This window comes from Cygnus olor, chromosome Z (assembly GCF_009769625.2).
Source record: "Cygnus olor isolate bCygOlo1 chromosome Z, bCygOlo1.pri.v2, whole genome shotgun sequence".
NCBI classification, from domain to species: Eukaryota; Metazoa; Chordata; class Aves; order Anseriformes; family Anatidae; genus Cygnus; species Cygnus olor.
The window spans coordinates 68,507,225-68,526,634 of NC_049198.1; the positions used below are offsets into that span (position 1 = coordinate 68,507,225).

Sequence of the window (19,410 nt, forward strand, 5' to 3'; positions counted from 1 at the left end):
CTCCGCGCGCCGCTTTGCCTGCTGGGACTTATAGTCTCGGCTCCTCCCCGCCGCTGGCACAGCGGGTGGCTCCTCTTCCGGCGCGGAGCGCGGCGCGTTCCGGCAGCGGCGGCGGGCAGGGAGCTGCTGCGTCAGGGCCTCCGCCGGCCTGCGGCCATGGCGGGCGACGCCGGCGGCGTCTACCGGCTGCGCTGCTCGCTGCCAGGCCACCAGCAGGACGTGCGCGGCCTCGCCCGAGGCCTCTTCCCCGACGGCGGCTTCGTCTCCGTGTCCCGGGACCGCACCGCGCGGCTCTGGGCTCCCGACGGGTGAGCTGCCTTGCCCCGAAGGGCCCGGTGATGGGAAAGCGTTAGGCATTAGTAAATTAGTCACAGCATCGGCAATGGGGTCGCCGTACGGAGGGTTTGGGGTTAAGCAAGCTGCGGTGTGTTATTTTCGTTATTAAGTTTCATAGGAAGGTGTCGCCTAGTTCTCTGTGCTTTCAGCAGAGAAAATGTTTTAAAATTTACAAGAATATCATGATTTCCCTACATACTCCAAGTATTACAGTACAAAGTATGAATAGCAGTGTTTTATAATACAGTTTTTGACGAAAACAAAAATAATACCTTTAATGTAAGTAGCATTTTTTTCCAGTGAGTGCGCTCACTGTTGAGGCTGGGTCATGATGAAAAAGTAAAGGCGCTGCTTGAATCAGACATAATTATTAATTCTTAAATCTCTACAGTGCTCATGAGTATAGATTTTGTAAGCAGTAAACTTTCTTTGTTTATGTGCCCTGATATTTTGCATTGTGCTGGAGTAACATGTTCGAGCTTTGGGACAGCAAAAGATCTCACAAATGCAAGCTGCAGCTACTTGTGATTAAATTCTGATTAAATTCCTTCATGTGCCTAAAGACGGGAAAGGACTCTTTATCAAGGAGTGACAAGGCAAGGGGTAACAGCTCTGAACCGAAAGAGGGTAGGTTTAGACTAGATATAATGAAGAAATTCTTCACCATGGGGGTGGTGAGGCACCAGAACACCTAGAGAAGCTGTGGATGCCCCATCCCTGGAGGTGTTCAACACCAGGTTGGGTTGGGCTTTGGACTACCTGGTCTGGTGGGAGGTGTCCCTACCCATGGCAGGGGTTTGAAACTGGGTGATTTTTAAGGTCCCTTCCAACCCAAACTGGTCTGTGGTTCTGTGAAATTGGGCATAGTGTTTGCAGCTGAGCAGTAGACAACAAAACTAAGCTATACCAGGATTCTGTGGCTGGAAAAAAATACGTGGAGAGCTTTAAATACTGCTTACTGGTCTGGAATGGTGGAGTGTAGTTTTTCTCCAAGTTTTCGTTCTTTCTAGGTCATCCATAGTAAGCACACTGCAAGGATAGTTACTAATTCAAGAGCTGGAATGTAAAATGCCCGTTGTAGTTCAGTGCCTCAAATAAGTACTGTTTCTGTCGTGACTCTCAACTGATTATTGCATATGTTTAGTCTTAACAGGGGTTTTACTGAAATGCACTGTATGCGTGGCCACTCAAATTTTGTATCTTGTGTGTGCATCATACCTCCAAGTGACCTCTATCCTCGTGGGCTGATTGCAACTGGTGGCAATGATCATAATATTTGCATTTTCACAGTTGACAACACAGCTCCTCTTTATGTCCTTAAGGGTCATAAGAACGCAGGTATGTAGTAATTTTTTTGAGTTTATTGTATAAATGTGATTTATTAGACAGGAAATTAAGTTATAAAACTCAATTTTAATTTCTTTGATACGTAATGTACCTAACTTTTTGATTATGGCCTCTGTAAAATAGCTTTTTTATAATTTCATTTCACACAGTGACAGCTTGTCACGATGACTTCTGAGTTAACACTGATCAGTGTTTGAGCATTTGCTGCATAAGTGATCACATGGCAATTCACAGAATGGTGGCCCTTTTGCCAAGGGTTGAAGCAGTTAACTTCATCTTCCATGTATTTTTTTATCTAACTTCATAGAAATAGAAAAAGCGAGTTTCCTAAATAAACAAATGTTCACTGCTCATTTTGTTACCTAGATGGAGATCTAATATTAATTGGTACTTTAAATATGTGGTGAAGTCTAAAAGGTCATTGCAGAAACTTCAGCTCTTTAGTCAGGTCAGTGCAGCATGTGACATATTAAACGGATAACTTTTCTTGAGCCATAAAATAAAAGGTTGAGCAATTTACATATTAACATGCTAAGTTTATTTTTTCGTGAGCTGATCTAGTATTTAAAAGACCTTTGAAAAGCCTCATCTTGTAATTATGGGATGTCAGAATTAATCATTTCAAGACTTGAAGGTTTTGGGTCTCTTTTACTATATTAAAGAAGGGCTCTCGAGACCATCTTGAAAATAACATGGATTGCTACACAGCACCAAAAATTTCTGTCTTTGCATTATAAGCCTCTTGGTCTGCTCTGAGAAACAGGTAAAATGATGCCAGAATAATGTCAGTGTGTCAGAAGATATGGAATAATTTACAGTGTATAAAAGGAAACCTAGGATGATTGAGTAGATAAAAGAACATTTGGCATGTTCCCTCCAGAGGTGCAAAAAAGGATGAGGCATTATATGAGGTGTGTTATGGATTCCATTACAAAAAAGTATTTGTGGCAATTCTTACAGTAATGCCGAACATTAAAAAATGGAAAATCAGATTAATTGTAAAACATGTTTTAGAAGTGGGAAAACTAGTACCTGAGTAACAATTCATAGCAGCAGAATACTATCCAGTTCCCACTGTGGAATCACAGAGTCAAGAAACGAAAGGCTGTGCTTTCGTTTATGAATTTTCAGGTGGAGGGTGCATTCTGTTTATGGCTTATATAGTTGTGGATACTTTGTATAGTTTTTGTTGTTGATACTTTGTATAGTTTTTGTTGTTGATACTTTGTATAGTTTTTGTTGTTGATACTTTGTATAGTTTTTGTTGTGCTTTATTAGCACCATGCCTTTTCAGTTTTATAGCTGTGTATTAGTGGAGCATTTGCAAATTATATCCATCTTAAATAAATCTTTGAATGTTAGTACAGTTTCTCGGTGGTATTATTTTGCCATCCAAGAAGAAGAGCAAAGTATTTTTGGTATGAAGTCTTGTTTTGTGAGGACATAACCCGATAATGTTGATGAAATCTTGACTTTGTAATCTTAAATCTAAATCTTTGTATTAATATTTTTTCTTGACTATCTGTGCTGCTTGTCAACATATTTTAGCTTGGGAAGAGATCAGGTACTGAAAGAAATTATAAAATATGAATGGTAAAAAGATTTGCAAGTTTGTCATCTGAAGTGAGGAGATTCTTAAGTGGTTCCTTTCTAGGTTGCTGTACGTCTACACTTCTACTTAATTTTTCCCTGAACTCCTCAACACTAGATATGCTTTTAATACCAAGCAGAAGTCCTTAAATAATTAATTTAAAATTGCTAGCGTAAGATTTGCTACAGCGCAAGAAACGTGTCATTGTTGATCTGAACATTTATTCCAGTTTGCAGCCTTTCATCTGGAAAATTTGGCACGTTATTAAGTGGATCATGGGATACAACAGCCAAAGTCTGGTTGCATGACAGATGTATGATGACATTACAGGTATGAAGTTCTTCTGCATGAATATAAAATACATACTGACTTTTACAAGTCTAACAATATTGTTGTCCTTTTTTTTTTTCAGGGTCACACAGCTGCAATATGGGCAGTAAAAATACTGCCGGAACAGGGATTAATGTTGACCGGTTCAGCTGACAAAACAATAAAGCTGTGGAAGGCAGGCAGATGTGAAAGAACATTCACTGGTAAATATTGTTGCAGTTAGTAGTTTCGTCAAGATCATGTGCTCTATTAAAAACAGTAAAAAAAAAATAAATCAGAAACCACGAATTGAACAATTTTTACGCAGAATTGCTAAAGTATCTCAAGTTGCCTGGAAATCACATCCCTTCTATAAGCATTATATATTTTTCCACAGGATATTGAGCAATAAATTGCCTTTTTTTTTTTTGAGTGCTTCCATAATGAAAATTGGTTACCAGGATATAGATGTGTAAAATGGTATGCTGCTGGTAATGGAAAGAAAAGCTGCATTAAAAGTTTTCCTTTCTTTTACAAAGGACATGAAGATTGTGTGAGAGGTTTAGCCATTCTCAGTGAAATGGAATTCCTTTCCTGTGCTAATGATGCTAGTGTTCGAAGATGGCAGATCTCTGGCGAGTGTCTGCAGGTGTATTATGGACATACAAATTATATATACAGCATATCTGTTTTCCCTCATTGTAAAGGTAAGTTTATTTTTTGAGATTTAGCCCGTATAGTTCCAAAATAAAATGGCAGATGAGGCATTCAGTAGTTCAGTGGAGCTGCCGTAACCAAAGAACTCGGGTAGCATTTCATTCACTTTTTTTCTTTTTTCTTTTGTGTAAGTAATAAGAAATTTTTGTGCTTGACAGAAAATCATGTTTCTGGCAGAATTGCTCTTTGAGGTGAGATGAAAGGTCCTAGATTAAACCTAATTATAAAGCTCAAGTGAAACTTTGGCAAACAAATGGACAAAACTACCATCTGGGTTGCCACTTGTATTTGAGCACTGTTTCAGAGTGTTAAAATGGTATGCGTGGCTTAGCAGTTTGAAGTAATACAAACTTCGATACTTGCACAGAAAGTTTTGAAAGTAGCTTATAAATAGTTTAGTTCAGCGATTTTCTTTATATGGCTTATGCATTTGTTTTTAGAGCTAGAGGCTTGGAGGTTCAGAACTAACTTGCAGATGGTTGCAGAAGAAATTCTTAGTCAGTGACCTTTGTGTGGTGTATGTGTACAAATGGACTTGCACATTTGTTCGGAGGGTAAAGTGGATGTATGGTATGGAAAAGGTATGACGTGTACATCATAAATCTCTTCTGCCTTGAAACCCCTCGTAGAGGAGATGCCTGAAGTTAGGTGTCTGCTTTTGAGAATGCTTTATGCATGTTTCCTGAACTGTGGTACTCTGGAAGCGCAGTGTTAAGACAAAACAGTGATAGTTCCCAAGTTCTTTGTTTAAACTGTTTTGAAGGAGGAGGTAATCTTTTGTCACTAACAATTTTGTTCCCTGTCTGGCTGCTCAGTCTGCAAGTTATGCACTTCTTTTTTTTGAGAAGATAGCTCTGCAGTGGCTTTCTTTTAGCTCTCTTCTTGTGATTGAGAGAAATATTAAATTGTAGAAAAGTTCTTTTGCTATTTTAATTTTTAGATACTGAGTTGTAAAAAGGCATCTAGTATCACAGTACACGAAAATATGCTTTAAAAGCTTTTTTATTTTTTCCTTTGCAGATTTTGTAACTACTGGAGAGGACAGATCTCTTAGAATATGGAAACGAGGGGAATGTGCTCAAACAATCAGACTCCCAGCTCAGTCTGTGTGGTGCTGCTGCGTGTTGGATAATGGTGACATTGTAGTTGGTGCAAGGTATCCAGGTTTTATTCTCAGTACATTTTCAAATCTAAATTTGCAAAACTCTTGGTGAAATTTTATGCATCACTTTGATTTTCATTTCTGATTATATTTGAAAATATAGTCATGAAAGTGTGTGTGGGGATTAAATTTATGTATGTGCTATAATTCAGCCAAAAAGTCGTTCTTTGTGTATTGAATTACACAGTTAAAGAGTAAGTTCTTTGGTAATGTGGTAAACTATGAGTAGAATGAGAATAGACTTACAGATACTGTATAAAGAACACATTTGATAGGCGTATCCTAATTTGACTTTAAAGCTGTACTACAGATTGGGTTTCAAGTTACCCATGTAAGTCTTCCTATGGGCTTTTTTTAGCATGAGGGCAAATTCTTTTTATAAAAAAAATGGAGAGGGTTATTAGAAGTAGTGGTGGTTTCTCATGACATGGAAGTCACTATTAGAATGTATGTAATCATTTTGACATTTATAATAATATTTCACTTTGAATATTTTTGTCTCTGTTCAGTGATGGATTTGTAAGGGTGTTTACAGAGTCTTTGGAAAGAACAGCAAGTGCTGAGGAGATTCAAGCTTTTGAAAATGAACTTTCCCAAGCATCCATTGACCCTAAAACTGGTGATTTAGGGGATATTAATGCTGAAGACCTTCCTGGAAAAGAACATCTTAAGGAACCTGGTAAGTTATGTTACCTCTGTGATGTTAGAGTTGCCTCTGGATCTTAGTTCTGAGGTACCGAAACTTTCCGTAAGTTCGGGGCTGGGGGGGGGTGGGGTTGACCATGTTCAATAGAGTTACTAAAGAAAACAGCTCAATTTTGCTCTGCTTTCCTTTCATCTCCTCTTTTGGAGGCAAGACTGTAGTTTAAATATTTAGGTGTGTGTGTCTGTATGTATACATCCTAACATATACATGTGTGTTTTCTAGACTAAAGTGGCTAAAATACTTCTCTTACAAAATAACTTAGAAAAATCTCAGTTACAGGACACTGCAGTGTATTCAAGATGTTTTGTATCTATTATGCCAGCTGTGTCAATAATAAGAGACAGTCATGTACTTTGCAAAAGGACTAGAATTTTTTTCCTAAGGAAAAGTAGACAAATACTCTGCTTTAGCTTTCAACTTGAAAAACAGTTTGTCTTGATCAACTCAGTTTACGGTTTCCAGGTACTCAGGAGGTTACTGAGGATACAGTTGGAAGCATTGGTAGTTAGGATTACTCTTAAATACACAAATATTTTTCCCCAGGTGAAGTAACCTCACCCCTTGGCTCTGATTAGCAAGTGGTATAAATCATACAATTGTATGAAGCTTCCCATCTTGTTAGACCATGGGAGGGTATCACCTTTCTTGATTGTCACCTCCCTGGGAAAATGGTGAACTTTTAAAATACTTAAGGACTGCTTTCACAACTTAGTCTGGTGGCATATACCATTACTATAACTGTAAAATGCTATTCTCAGAATTTCCACTATTCATGTTGCAACATGTAGTATGTAGTTTTCTGCACTGTGACCTCAAATCTTGGTGAACTATCTTTTCATTCTTAAATTTGAGTGCTATTTAAGACATTCTTTTTCTCTCCTCCAGTAAATCATACTCTTAGATTTCTTAAAACTGTTAAATATTTCTGTCTGCAGGAACAAGAGATGGACAGACACGGCTCATTAAAGACAATGGGAAAGTTGAAGCATATCAGTGGAGTGTTAGTGAAGGAAGATGGATAAAGATTGGTGATGTCGTTGGTTCTTCTGGAGCCACGCAACAAACATCTGGAAAGGTTTTATTTGAAGGAAAGGTATATACAACCTTTAATAGGCTTTACTCCTTTCAAGTTAAATGCTTAATTTCACATTTGAAAAAAAAAATAAAAAAAAATCCCGGTCTTTACTTAGCTAAAATGTAAATTAGGAAACAGGGATTTGTTGATACTTTTTTGTATGTCTTTGATCTGTTAAAACCGAGAGGTAGAATTATAAGTATTTTCTGTTTTACCTTTGAAATGCATTTTGTAAAACCAGCAAGCCAGCAGAGACAAATTACGTTGCAGAAAGGTCAACTGCCAGCTATTAAAGAAAGGGTCAAGATCTCTAGTATTTATTGCTAATACATTGTAAAGTTAGTTTTAACTGCCTTTCCAAAGGGAGAGAACCCTACAATGTACAATGAGAGGTGCAAGGGTCACCTGAAATATTAGGTACCAGACTTCATGTGTCCCTTTTCTTTTGTCTTTTGAGTGTAAAGACAGATAATCCAAAAAGTAAACGTTTCCTTTAGTGACATGTACACAGAAAAATCTGTGTTGTTCCACCACTTAAAAAATGCCTTTCAGAGACTCATTTTCTCTTGTATGCTTTAAAGAAGCCTTAGGACTTGGTTCTTTTTTAGTAGTAGAAATGTGCTTTCTGGCCTGACGTTTTTTGAGGCATCTGACTACCCTGTACCTCTGTAGGCAGCCACAGCTGACCATGAGTGTTACGTGATGCATTCTGTTACTTTGTAATATATCTATACATAAATTGTTATGATCTATTGTTCTAGCCTGCTTTTCTTGAGATACAAAATTCTGGAAAGTGTAAGGTACAGCTTCAATGGTTTTTATTTGCAGCCTCTGTCGGAGACTGCTGTTGATACAGTCTGCAAGTAGCATTATTAATGTTTTCAGGCTTAGCACTGGGTCTTTATTAGTCTGCATGTGGTACATCTCTATGCCAAATGTGCTGACAAATTTCTCATTTGTTCTTGTTTTTATTCTACTTAAAGGAGTATGATTATGTTTTCACAATTGATGTAAACGAAAATGGACCTTCCTACAAACTGCCGTATAACATAACTGATGATCCTTGGCTGACTGCATACAACTTCCTGCAAAAGAATGATCTAAATCCAATGTTTCTGGATCAGGTGGCCAAGTTTATTATGGACAACACTAAGGGGCAAACACTGGTGAATACAAATACACAATTTTCAGATCCCTTTACAGGTAAAAATTTAAACTTCGTGGTGCACAACTAAAAAGTCAAGTAACAAAGGGATAACTGTGTACTGTAACGTGTTATATTATGCACTGAGTTTCCCTGTAAGTATATTTCTTCACAAGGGTAGGAAATGAACCTGGCAGAATGGCTTAGAGTATTTTGTACACTGTAGTGCAACTCAAAACCTATTATCGAGTGCTTGACTAGCAGCTTGGGTCACTTCACAAGCAGACTTCAAGTCACAGGATGGCTGAGGTTGGAAAGCCACCTTCTGGAGGTCACCTGGTCTAACCCCCAAGCTCACGCAGGGGCACCTGGAGTCAGTTGTCTAGGTGACTACTCAGTACCTCCAGCATGGGAGAGTCCACAGCTTCTCTGGGCAACCTCTTTCAGTGCTCAGTTACCTGAACAATGAGGAAGTATTTCCTGACGTTCAGACAGAACCTCCTGTGTTTCGTTTCATGCCCATTGCCCCTTGTTCTGTCAGTGGGCACCACTGAAAAGAGACCAACTTTGTTGTCTTTGCACCCTCTCTCCAGCTATTAATATACATTGCTAAGACTCCACCTGAGCCTCCTCCAGGCTGAACAGTTCCAGCTCTCAAATCTTTCCTCATAAGAGAGATGTTTCAGCCATGATTCCCTTCATCATATTTGTGGCCCTTTGTTATACTCTCCGTTATGTCCATGTCTCTTATAGCAGGGAGCCCAGAACTGGACACAACACTTCGAACATGGCCTTCTCAGTGCTGAGTAGAAGGGGGAAGAATTACCTGCCTCCTCCTGCTGGTAGTACTTTGCCTAATGCAGCCTGGGATACCATTAGCCTTCTTTGCAGCATGGTCAGATTACAGGCTCATGTTCAACTTTGGTGTCCATTTTCTGCCAACCTGCTTTCAGTAGTCCCTAGCATATACTGGTGCTTGGTGGTTGTTCCTCCCCGGGTACAGGACTTCTTGTCAAACTTAAGAGGTTTCTGTTAGCCCATGTATCCAGACTGTCCAGATCTCTCTGGATGGTAAGATAGCCCCCTGGAGAATCAGCCAATCCGCACATTTTTGTGTCATGTACAAACTTGCTGAGGATACGCTCCACCACATCATCCAGATCATTAATGAAGATGTGAAACAGGATCGGGTCCAGTACTGGCACTTGGGGTACAGTGCTAGTTACTGGTTATCAGCTAGTTGTCCTGCCACTGAATACCAACCTCTGGGCCCATCTATTCAGCCAGTTTTCAGTCCAACTCAGTCTGATTATCCAGACTTCAGTGTCCCAGTTCCTCAACTTCAGCTTCCTGTATAGGACTTTCATGTCCTCAAATCATGGAGGGCATGGCACAGATAGATGTGACAAAAATGCAAAAACTGGTCAACTCTGTGAGATATTTGTCAGATCAAATCTTTCAACAAAATGCTAATCAAGCTGGTTGTATTTTTCAGCCTAGGCTTAATTTTCTAATGTAAGAAAATCCGACCTTTTATATTAGGGTAACAGGTAGCCAGATGCTGTTAAGGCAATGAAAGAAATACAAAAATTTAACTAGACAAAGGATGAAACTGAATGAAATACATAAATGACCCTTTTTCAGAGAGTGAATGAGAACTGTAAAAAGTTAATTACTCACCAGTTGAAATGTGCTAATTGATTACATCCTGTCTATTGTATTACAAAATAAACCACATTGCAACCAGTTTTACAAAGTTGAAGGTAGGAACAAAGTGTGAAAATAATTCTAGATCTTACTCTTGCATTGAACTACAAATGAGAATACAGGCCGTTAGTCAGGTTCAAATGTATCTCATGGAACTGCAGTTGTATAAACTTATGCATATACCTTTGATTTGTCTGTGTCCAAATGCATAGTGGTTATATCCTAGAAAACAAAGTTTGGGCCTTGAAATTATTAGGAAGAATTTGTTCAGTGTTGGCAGAACTGTATGTGGAGAGGATTAAATTTGTCATAATGCCACAATAAGACATGAGACATGCGCGATGTTTTTGGCTTCATTTTTGAGTTGCACCTGTCTGAAAATATTAGTACTTTAGTAACATCAAGCTGTGTATGTTTCACCAGGTGCTGGACGTTATGTTCCAGGCTCTTCATCTGGATCAAGTACGGTACCCGGGGCAGATCCATTTACAGGTAGTGTAAAATTCATACTCCTTATTGAAATTTGTCTTGCCAGCATTTAAGGTATGTTACCGTGTTCAGTTGCAGTGTGTTCAGATCCAGAGCCCTGTTTGTTGCAGTGCTCCATGTGGGGCAGCTATGTGGGACAGACTGGTTAGGTGGTCTCCACTGCTGTGGAAAACGTCAAAGCCTGTCCAGACCTGTTTAGTAGAGGAGAGAGCTCTCTGCTTGTCTGGTCTGCCTCGTGTCACTCTGTCCTTTACGGTAGAGGACTAAATTCTTAAACCTTATGTTTTGTCATCTCTTATATGTGTAACCAGCTTGGGATTGGTTATTTTCGTAGAATTATTTTTCTTTTTATCCTATTATTCTTTTTATCTTATGTGGCCATTATTGGTACCTTCCATACTAAATTTCAGATTCCAACCCTTCTTGCCATAGCTAGTTTAAAGCCCTTCTCATAGTGGAGAGCTTGTTTACAAAGACATCCCATCTTTCTTAATAGTTTTTGCTCCTTGGAGAGGGTCCTGTAGTCATAGACTTGCCATTGGGGCTCTTTAGCCACTTGATACTCTCCAGGTCTTTCATGGCATTATAATTGATACCTGGGTGGAAGAGTAGCAGGGGTAAAAGTTTGAAGGCCTGGCAAGCTGTGGCAGTCTCTCTGTGACTTTCTGGATCCTGGTTCCTAGCAAACAACAAACCTCTCAAGATACCAGTTCACATCAGTAGATAGGTGCCTCCATACCCTGCAGGAGGAGGCCACCTACCACTGCTTGCCTTTCCCCTTTCTGCAGATGCTAGGTGCAGTCTCAGCTGGCTCTGATCTCGAACACCCTCTTGGGTATTTGTCCTCAGCACTGCCAGGGCACAGTGTCTGCTCTGCAGGTGCATATCTACATATGGAGCTTTCCTGGTGTTGCCAAAAGCCACAGTATTCCCCATCTTGACAGTCTTTTTCCATACCTCTTCTACCATGATCTCCAGCTGTCTTCTCCCTTGCATTTTGTGACTCAGGCTCTGGTGTCTGCAGATACAAAGACCTTGCCAGTCTCCTCTGAACTGATGGTTCACAGCCTTGTCACCTGTCCCTGCAGCTCCTTCACCTGAGGGCTCAGCACCACATCCAAAGCCCAGCTCCTTCAGGAGGTGCTAACAGTACCCCAGGCAGAGGGAAAGGCCAGGCCTGGGCAGCAGCACCCTCTGCCTGCACCAAGGGTTTTGGCACCAGTGGTGCCAGGGAGCATGACAGAATGTCTCTCAGCAGTGGGTCACTTAGCTTGTGAGTGCTGCCGCTGCCACCAGCACCACCCTCACACATGCATTTAGATAAAATCCGTAAATTTCAGGAAGAGTTGAAGGACTTCTTTTTAATTATTTTAGAGCAAAATAACACCCTTAGTAGTGATATTTCAAGACTAGTGGCTGAAAGTAGGTATGTTAGCTCTTTATCAATGGTGGTGTTTAAAAAGTCTAACCTCCCCATTCAGGTGCTGGGCGCTATGTTCCTGGTTCCGCATCAAATGCAGTAGCTCCAGTGGGTGGGATTGATCCATACACAGGTAAGAAATGAGGCCTGCTTTATAAAAAGCATCACTGATCTTTTTATTTGTTTTTTTTCTTTTGACATGAGTTCTATGCTGTTGCAAATTTATATTTAATTAAGTGTAATGAGCAGATTGAAACCACTTATATTTTAGAAATTACTGAGAAAATAGGGGGAACAAAGCCTTTTACATGTAGGAATCAGAGAATCAGAATATCCTGAGTCAGAAGGACCCACAAGGATCATCATATCCACCTCCCATCTCATCCAAAAATAAAACCACGTGTCTGAGAGCGTTGTCCAAATGCTTCTTGAGCTCCAGCAGCTTGGTGCTGTGACCACTGCCCTGGGGAGCCTGTCCCGGTGTCTGGCCACCTTCCGGGTGCAGAGCCTTTCCCTAACACCCAGCCTGACCCTCCCCTGTCCCAGCTCCATGCCGTCCCCTCAGGTCCTGTCGGTGTCCCCAGAGAGCAGAGCTCAGCGCCTGCCCCTCCGCTCCCCTCGTGAGGGAGCTGCAGACTCAGTCTCCTTGTCTCTGAGCTGAAAACAAGTGACTCCAGAGGTCCTCGTGCATCTTCCCCTCCAATGCCCTTCACCATCGTTGTTACTCTCCTTTGGACACCCTCTAATGGTTTTATGTCCTTCTTATACTGTGGCACCACGAGCTTTAGCATGTATGATAGTAACCTGTTTTCTTGAGTTGATTTCTGGTGTGCCAGTAGTTACTGTTGTTGATCAAAGAAATTAATATATGCGGTTTAAATGGAAATTACATAGTATAGGCTACCAATTCACCTGTTATTCTAGAAAATCATAAATTAAAGCTTTTTATTATTTCTCTGAAGAGATATTAGGATACTATTACATCTGACATAAGTTGGTCATATCTGCAGAACTAAATCTTTTCCTATTTATTATGAAAATAAAAAGGGGCATAAGAAGTATTCTAATTTTAGAACACTTTCATATCTTAATTGCGGTGTCAATTCCTATGACTGTATTACGTTTCACTGTAATTCAGAAATCATGTAATAATTCACACTTGCATAATAGACTTGTAAATGGGGGATGAACAATTTGTGGAGGCATTACTCTAGGTTTAGGAAACCCAGCCTGAGTAATGGACAACAGGAAAGACTTACTGGTAGGGTATTGTTCTATGTCAAACACTTTGATATGCTGAACTTCTTATATTTCCTTTATGTAGGCATGGGCGCTTACCAATCTTCTGCAGCAAAAGCTGAAAATATTTATTTCCCGAAGAAAGATGCTGTCACCTTTGACCAGGCCAATCCTACACAGATATTGGGTCAGTAATTTAATTTCAAGGATGGCTTTTCCATTTTGTTTGAAGTAACTTAATTTTTGATCTTTACAAAAAGCTAAATTATTTCCCATAGCTTTCCTACTCATTCTCAGTTTTGACCTTTTAAAATTACATTAATTACTTTAATGATTTGAAGGCTTAGGAATACAATTAATTTTCAGAAGAACTCCTATCTAATGCAGAATATAATTTCTTTTCCCCCCCCTTAGCTTATGTCTGCTATTCCATGTTTTGTTTACCAAGCTGGTACATTTGAACACTGAGCATTTTTTTTCCCAGCTTCTGGATATGTGCACAATATGCAGTCCGTTTCTGGTTTTGCACTTGAAAGTTTCAGTTCACTAGGTTGCCATACAGTGTAATCTAAGCTGTGTTAAAGTGAGGCATTCTGCAGTTTTACAGGTTCACATGGTCTCTTCTATATTTAAGCAGATCATTCAGCATTACAGAAAAAGAAAATAGTGTATAATATTTAGTAATACTATGCACTTTTGATGAATGAATGTTGCTGTTGCCTTCTATTTCTCCCTCTTTCCCATCTTTATTGCTATTCCACAGTCTCTTCTGTACTTCCCATAGCTATTCCACAGAATCTGTACCATTTGTCTTCAGTTTGTTTCACTGTGTTTCTGTGGAGTGCTTTAGTATGGTTATGTGTACTAGTTTGTGTTCACAGTGCAGGAAAATACAGTACCTGCCTTGAATCTCCACATTAAAATTCTTTTACTCATTTTTTTTCCATTTCTTCCTTCCTTCCCTCCCCTTTATATACAGAACTTGAAAATGTTATAGGTAGTCTGATGAGGAAACTTAAGAACTGCTTTTTAGAAAACATATACCTTCACCTTTATCCAACTTCTTGAAGAGGACAGGCTGCTGACCTTTTTTCTATTGTTCTACATATTGTTCAGGATTCATTTTCTATTTAAAAGTTTTGGTCAGTCTTCAGTTGGCCATGCCCTCTTTCCCTGAATTCTTTACGGTGGGCTGGTATTTGCTTGTTCAGGGAGATAAGAGATTCACAAACTTGATTTTTTTTTTATGAGGTTGTCACTAATAAATATATCTAGCCACCTCCTAGTTTTGCTTACATTTTGCAGTAAAACTTTGTCCAGAACTTAATAAGAAGGAGAACTTCAAGAATGGTTGACTTTCATATTCTGTTGCAGCAAAGCAACAACTTTTATTTAATCCCCAAAACATACTGCAATTGTTTCTTTCTGTCCGGTGTTCTTCAGGGATAATTAAATATAGGCCTAATGTGTCTATTTTTTAGGCCTGAAATCTGACAACTACATTTACTGAGTTTCCTGCAGTCCTGTAACAGTGCATGGTTAAATACATTTAATAGCTGTATGTTTTTTTCATAACGGACAGACAGTTCACTTTTGTGCATGCTTTAAAACTCATTACATAAAGGTGTACTAATGTAATGCTGCCTGCTGGCATGTTTATTGACATGGCCCTCATCAATTCTGGAAGAACCATGATTGCCAGGTGCTCAATGGTGTACATTATAATACCACTTCCAAGACTTGGATTTTAAGTTAGATTGAAGTTTGAATACATGACAAGGTGCAATCATATTTTGCGTATGGCACTCAAGCAAATGAAACTACAAATACTGATCATACTATCCTGATACATTTGTTTCAATAGTTTGTTTCTACTCCCTAATAGTAAAGAGGAATCACATTTCAGTTTTGACAACTGTTGGTCTTAGGATTCTTTTCTGCGTCTGTGCCTACACATAGGCTAAGATGCGAATGTTGAGTCGTTATGCTTCAATATTGAAGAAGCTTTATAGTAGCATCTGTTGTGATGATTAAACTTAAAATTAGAAACATGATGAAACGGTGAGAAGTAATGTTTCCTTAAAGATATTTAAACAATCTTAATAGTTGTAACTTCTTTTTAAAGTGTTTTGTAATGCAGTATTTTATTGAAGATCTGGATTTAAGTTGTAATGTCAGAAAACAGAAAACTGTACCTTTCTATTGGTCTTACAGGCAAACTAAAGGAACTTAATGGTACTGCAACTGAAGAACAAAAGCTTACAGAAGATGACTTGATAATGCTAGAAAAGTTATTGTCTGCAACATGTAATACCTCTGCAGAAATGCCTACTGCACAACAACTTCAAACGTTATGGAGAGCAGTTAACTGGCCAGAAGGTAGACACTTGAAATTATTTTTTTATATTGTTGTCTCATTGGTACTTCAACATGAACCAGAACACTGTTGCTGGCTGTTACAGTCTGTCTCATAGAGTCTGTAACCCAAACAGAGCCCAGAAGAGGACATTCAGATACTAATAGAACTCAGAATTGGTAGTTAGCAGTCAGTTTGCTGTTGTTGGCACAACAGTAAAGATAAGAGACACCTGATGTAAACATTGGTTGCAGTTATTTCATTAGTAGGAGCTTCCTCAAGACAGAGCTGTGAAACTTGTTAGGAAATAGAGCAAAGAAGTGTAAAGTTGGAGTCCTAACTTGCTATCAAATGAGCGATTAAATTACAGAGGTAAGTTATAGGAAAGAAAAATCTCAGATTTATATCTTGTTTAGTATGGTGGAAGTTACTGAAGTTAGTTTATGTGGTCTGGATTATTGAAATAACATTTTTGGATGAATGCAAGTGGAGGCAATTTAATTTGATTTAATAACATAACATTATCAGTACTGATGGACCAGTTGGAAAGACTATTTTGTTTGTAAATATACATTCTGGAAAAACAGGATATGTTGCATGTTCAGATAGCAGTTCATTTTAAACTGCATATTTAGCTTTCTTAAAATTGTGGTTAAAAGTTTATTAACAGGAAGAATACTGTTTTTATTAAAAATTGCTGTTCATCAGATAACATTACTTAAGCTATATTCTGTAGAGCTGGGAACTGGTGGTGGCTAATGTCTTCATATCAGACCATATTGTACAAAGTCTTAATTCTCAACATGCTTCATATCGGCAGGAAAAACTGCTCAATGGGTAGCTCAGCAGGTTCAGCTTCCTTGCTGTGTTTGTAAGCTTGGGATACTGGTGGTAGCCTTGAAGAGCCAAATATATTTGAAATTCAGGGAAGTTGAGAGGAGCTACTGAACTATAAATTTGGGTTCCTTAATGATACCCGGCAGATCAGTTGAGAATATCTTTTATTTTTCTTCTAAATTATGTCTAAAAGCTGAAGATAGCCTAAAAGCATTATTTTCCTGCAGGCAGTTCTGTAGTTACACTAAACCGTAAGATACAGAGCAAGGACAAATTGATACGCTGCCTGTACAGGAGTGTTCAGTAACTGAGAAGTTTTGAGAAACTTCTTTGGATTTGTTACTATGCGTATTTTGTGTTCAGTGCTTGCCTTCAGTGTTAGCGATTAGCTTTTAGGAAGAATTTCTAAGACTTGTTTGAAAAAGAACTTTGTCAGTCTGAAGGAGCATATTTTTTTCTGTCATTAATGGAAGTATTAGTATGGGTTTGTCAGTGCTGTCTTTTATGATTTTTTGATAATTTGTGATTTATCTGACTCTGCATGAAACTGTTACTGTCTGTTCTGAAAGCTAGGGACTTAAGAGTATCTCCAACAGAAATAAACTCACCAGCATGTTTGCACATAATGCAATTCTAATACTAAAACATTTTTTTTTGTTTCTTAGATATTGTCTTTCCAGCCCTAGACATTCTTAGATTGTCTGTCAGGCATCCCACTGTGAATGCGAACTTCTGTGGTGAAAAGGATCATGTGCAATTTATCCACCTTCTCCTCAAATTTCTGAACCCTAAAGGAAAGCAAGCAAACCAGCTGTTGGCACTTAGAGCTCTTTGCAATTGCTTTGTCAACCAGGCAGGCCAGAAGCTCTTGATGGAACAAAGGGATGAAATAATGACCCAAGCAATAGAAGTGAAGTCAGGCAATAATAAGAATATCCACATTGCACTTGCCACACTGACATTGAACTATGCTGTATGTTTACATAAAGTCAACAACATTGAGGGCAAAGCTCAATGTTTATCAGTAATCAACACAGTTATGGAAGTTGTTCAAGATCTTGAAGCTGTTTTTAGACTGCTTGTGGCTCTGGGGACGCTAATCAGTGATGATACAAATGCTGTGCAATTAGCTAAGTCTCTTGGAGTTGACTCCCAAATAAAAAAATATGCCTCTGTATCAGAACCGGCTAAAGTAAAGGAATGCTGTAGGTTTGTTCTTAATCTGCTGTAATTGTTTTAATTAGCACTTGGGAAATACAGTGTATGCAGAAGAAAAGATGCTTTTGTTCATATTTTGTGACAGAATATAACTGAGAAAATACTGTGGATGACTTAAACTTGATTTGTTGTGAGTTACAGAGCAAATAAAACTTTTTACACTGTTTTTCATTTGACTGCTTTTCTGAAGTCTGCAGTGCACAGGATCTTTGTAGGAAGCCCTTATGTTGTAGCTCAGATTGAAATAGATCTGCAAGTGCTTAAAGGTCATCTAGATGGAAATCTAAGAAATGGCTGTGATCCAGTGATACCATCTCACCTGCACCCAAGCCAAGTTTCTCCATTTCAGTGTAAGGACTGTTTCTTGACCATGATGTTTGGCAGCAGAGAAGGAGCCCTGAGAGCTGTTAAGTTCAATGGTGCTCTTCATCACTTTACTAGTTATCACTGGCTGTATTAACTCTGGTCAAATATGCTAGTAAGGAAGTGGCATTCATGTAATTTTCTATCAGCTTTTTTCTACTTCCTTATAAAACCTAATATGGCTCTTCCTGTATCTTTTTTTTTTAAACCTAGAAATAGGTGGCTTTTTGAGGGGTAGAACATTGAACTGATGTATAGACATAGTGCTTCAGTGATAAGTGAATATCTTGTTTGCAAAACTTCCTAAACCTCTACAAGTCTTTTACACGACTTCAGCTTTTAATGCACAGGAACATCTTATTAGTATAGAAACAGTCTTATTTTAAAGTATGGCAGAATATATTTAGACAATAAAAAATGGGTTACATAGAGAGTGGGAGGGGAAACTTAGGTGTAGAGTACAGACAACTGCAGAAACTAGAAATGTGAAATTAAATTTTATGAAGTAGCTTTAACACAATACCTGTGGTGAATTTGAAAAGGGGAAATATTTTACGGGTCTTCCAGCAGATCTAAGATGTTCACTTCAAAAAGGGGATATTATTTTTTACTAGTCATTCCAACTCTATCTGCTTAAAATTTAGTAAGATTACTAGTGACAATTTCTGTTTTCCTATGCATATTTTTGTGCCTGAATGACTGAAAAACTGCAAAACTGCTTATGTTACACTTTTGTTTAGGGTTAAGATAAAGCTAGGATGGTCAATGTTCCGCATGTCTTCTAACAAAAAAAAAAAAAAAAAGTCTTAAGTTGCATTTTTAGTTAGACTAATGGATGGGAAACATGGAAAAATGGATAAGTTTATCTGGCATATGAGCTCTTCATCACAATACTTGTCTGCATCAGCTGTGCCAGATATGAAAGGTATTGTGACCAAGAGCTTTTTTTTCCTCAATCTCCACTAAAGTATGTGAATTAGTATGTTACTTCCAGCAAACCTTGTTTGCCAGATCTATATATATACATACTCAGCTCCGTAGTTGCACTCTTGTGTCATTACAGTTCTGATGGATTTTCAGATACGTATCCTTGTCAACAGCCTTGATCATGGCCTTAACCACCATTTTTCATGTTTGATCCATTGTGGGCTCAAGCGTGAGGCACTCCATGACATTATTCAGGATTTACAGTGAAATAGAAATAATAGAAAAACAAACAAACAAAAAAAACCACATGATCTTCCTAGGAAACTATCCTAAGAAACTATCTTCAGGAAATATTTCTGTGAAATGATGTGCCTGTCTGTTGAATTTTGGTTGCCTAGTATACAATTGTTCTTGAAACTAGTTTTGACATAGTGTGTGCTCTTTAACTGTGTTTGTACTTGTGCTAT

The 19,410-nt window shown here is 38.6% G+C and overlaps 1 protein-coding gene across 1 annotated transcript; it reads left to right on the forward strand.

Moving 5' to 3' along the window:
- The first annotated feature begins 30 nt into the window (after positions 1-30).
- Positions 31-19,237, forward strand: PLAA (phospholipase A2 activating protein). Its single transcript, XM_040540345.1, has 14 exons — positions 31-308; positions 1,481-1,674; positions 3,504-3,604; positions 3,687-3,807; positions 4,123-4,290; positions 5,321-5,456; positions 5,972-6,141; positions 7,104-7,261; positions 8,227-8,446; positions 10,518-10,586; positions 12,065-12,136; positions 13,328-13,429; positions 15,457-15,621; positions 17,101-19,237. The coding sequence occupies exons 1-14, from the start codon at positions 157-159 to the stop codon at positions 17,664-17,666; spliced, it is 2,394 nt and encodes a 797-aa protein (XP_040396279.1). The 5' UTR covers positions 31-156; the 3' UTR covers positions 17,667-19,237.
- The last annotated feature ends 173 nt before the right edge of the window (positions 19,238-19,410 follow it).

Coding starts and splice junctions, on each gene's coding strand:
- PLAA (XM_040540345.1), top strand. CDS start 157: ATGGCGGGCGACGCCGGCGGCGTCTACCGGCTGCGCTGCTCGCTGCCA. Junction 3,605..3,686: donor GATGTATGATGACATTACAG/GTATGAAGTTCT, acceptor TTTTTTTTTCAG/GGTCACACAGCTGCAATATG. Junction 12,137..13,327: donor TGGGATTGATCCATACACAG/GTAAGAAATGAG, acceptor TCCTTTATGTAG/GCATGGGCGCTTACCAATCT.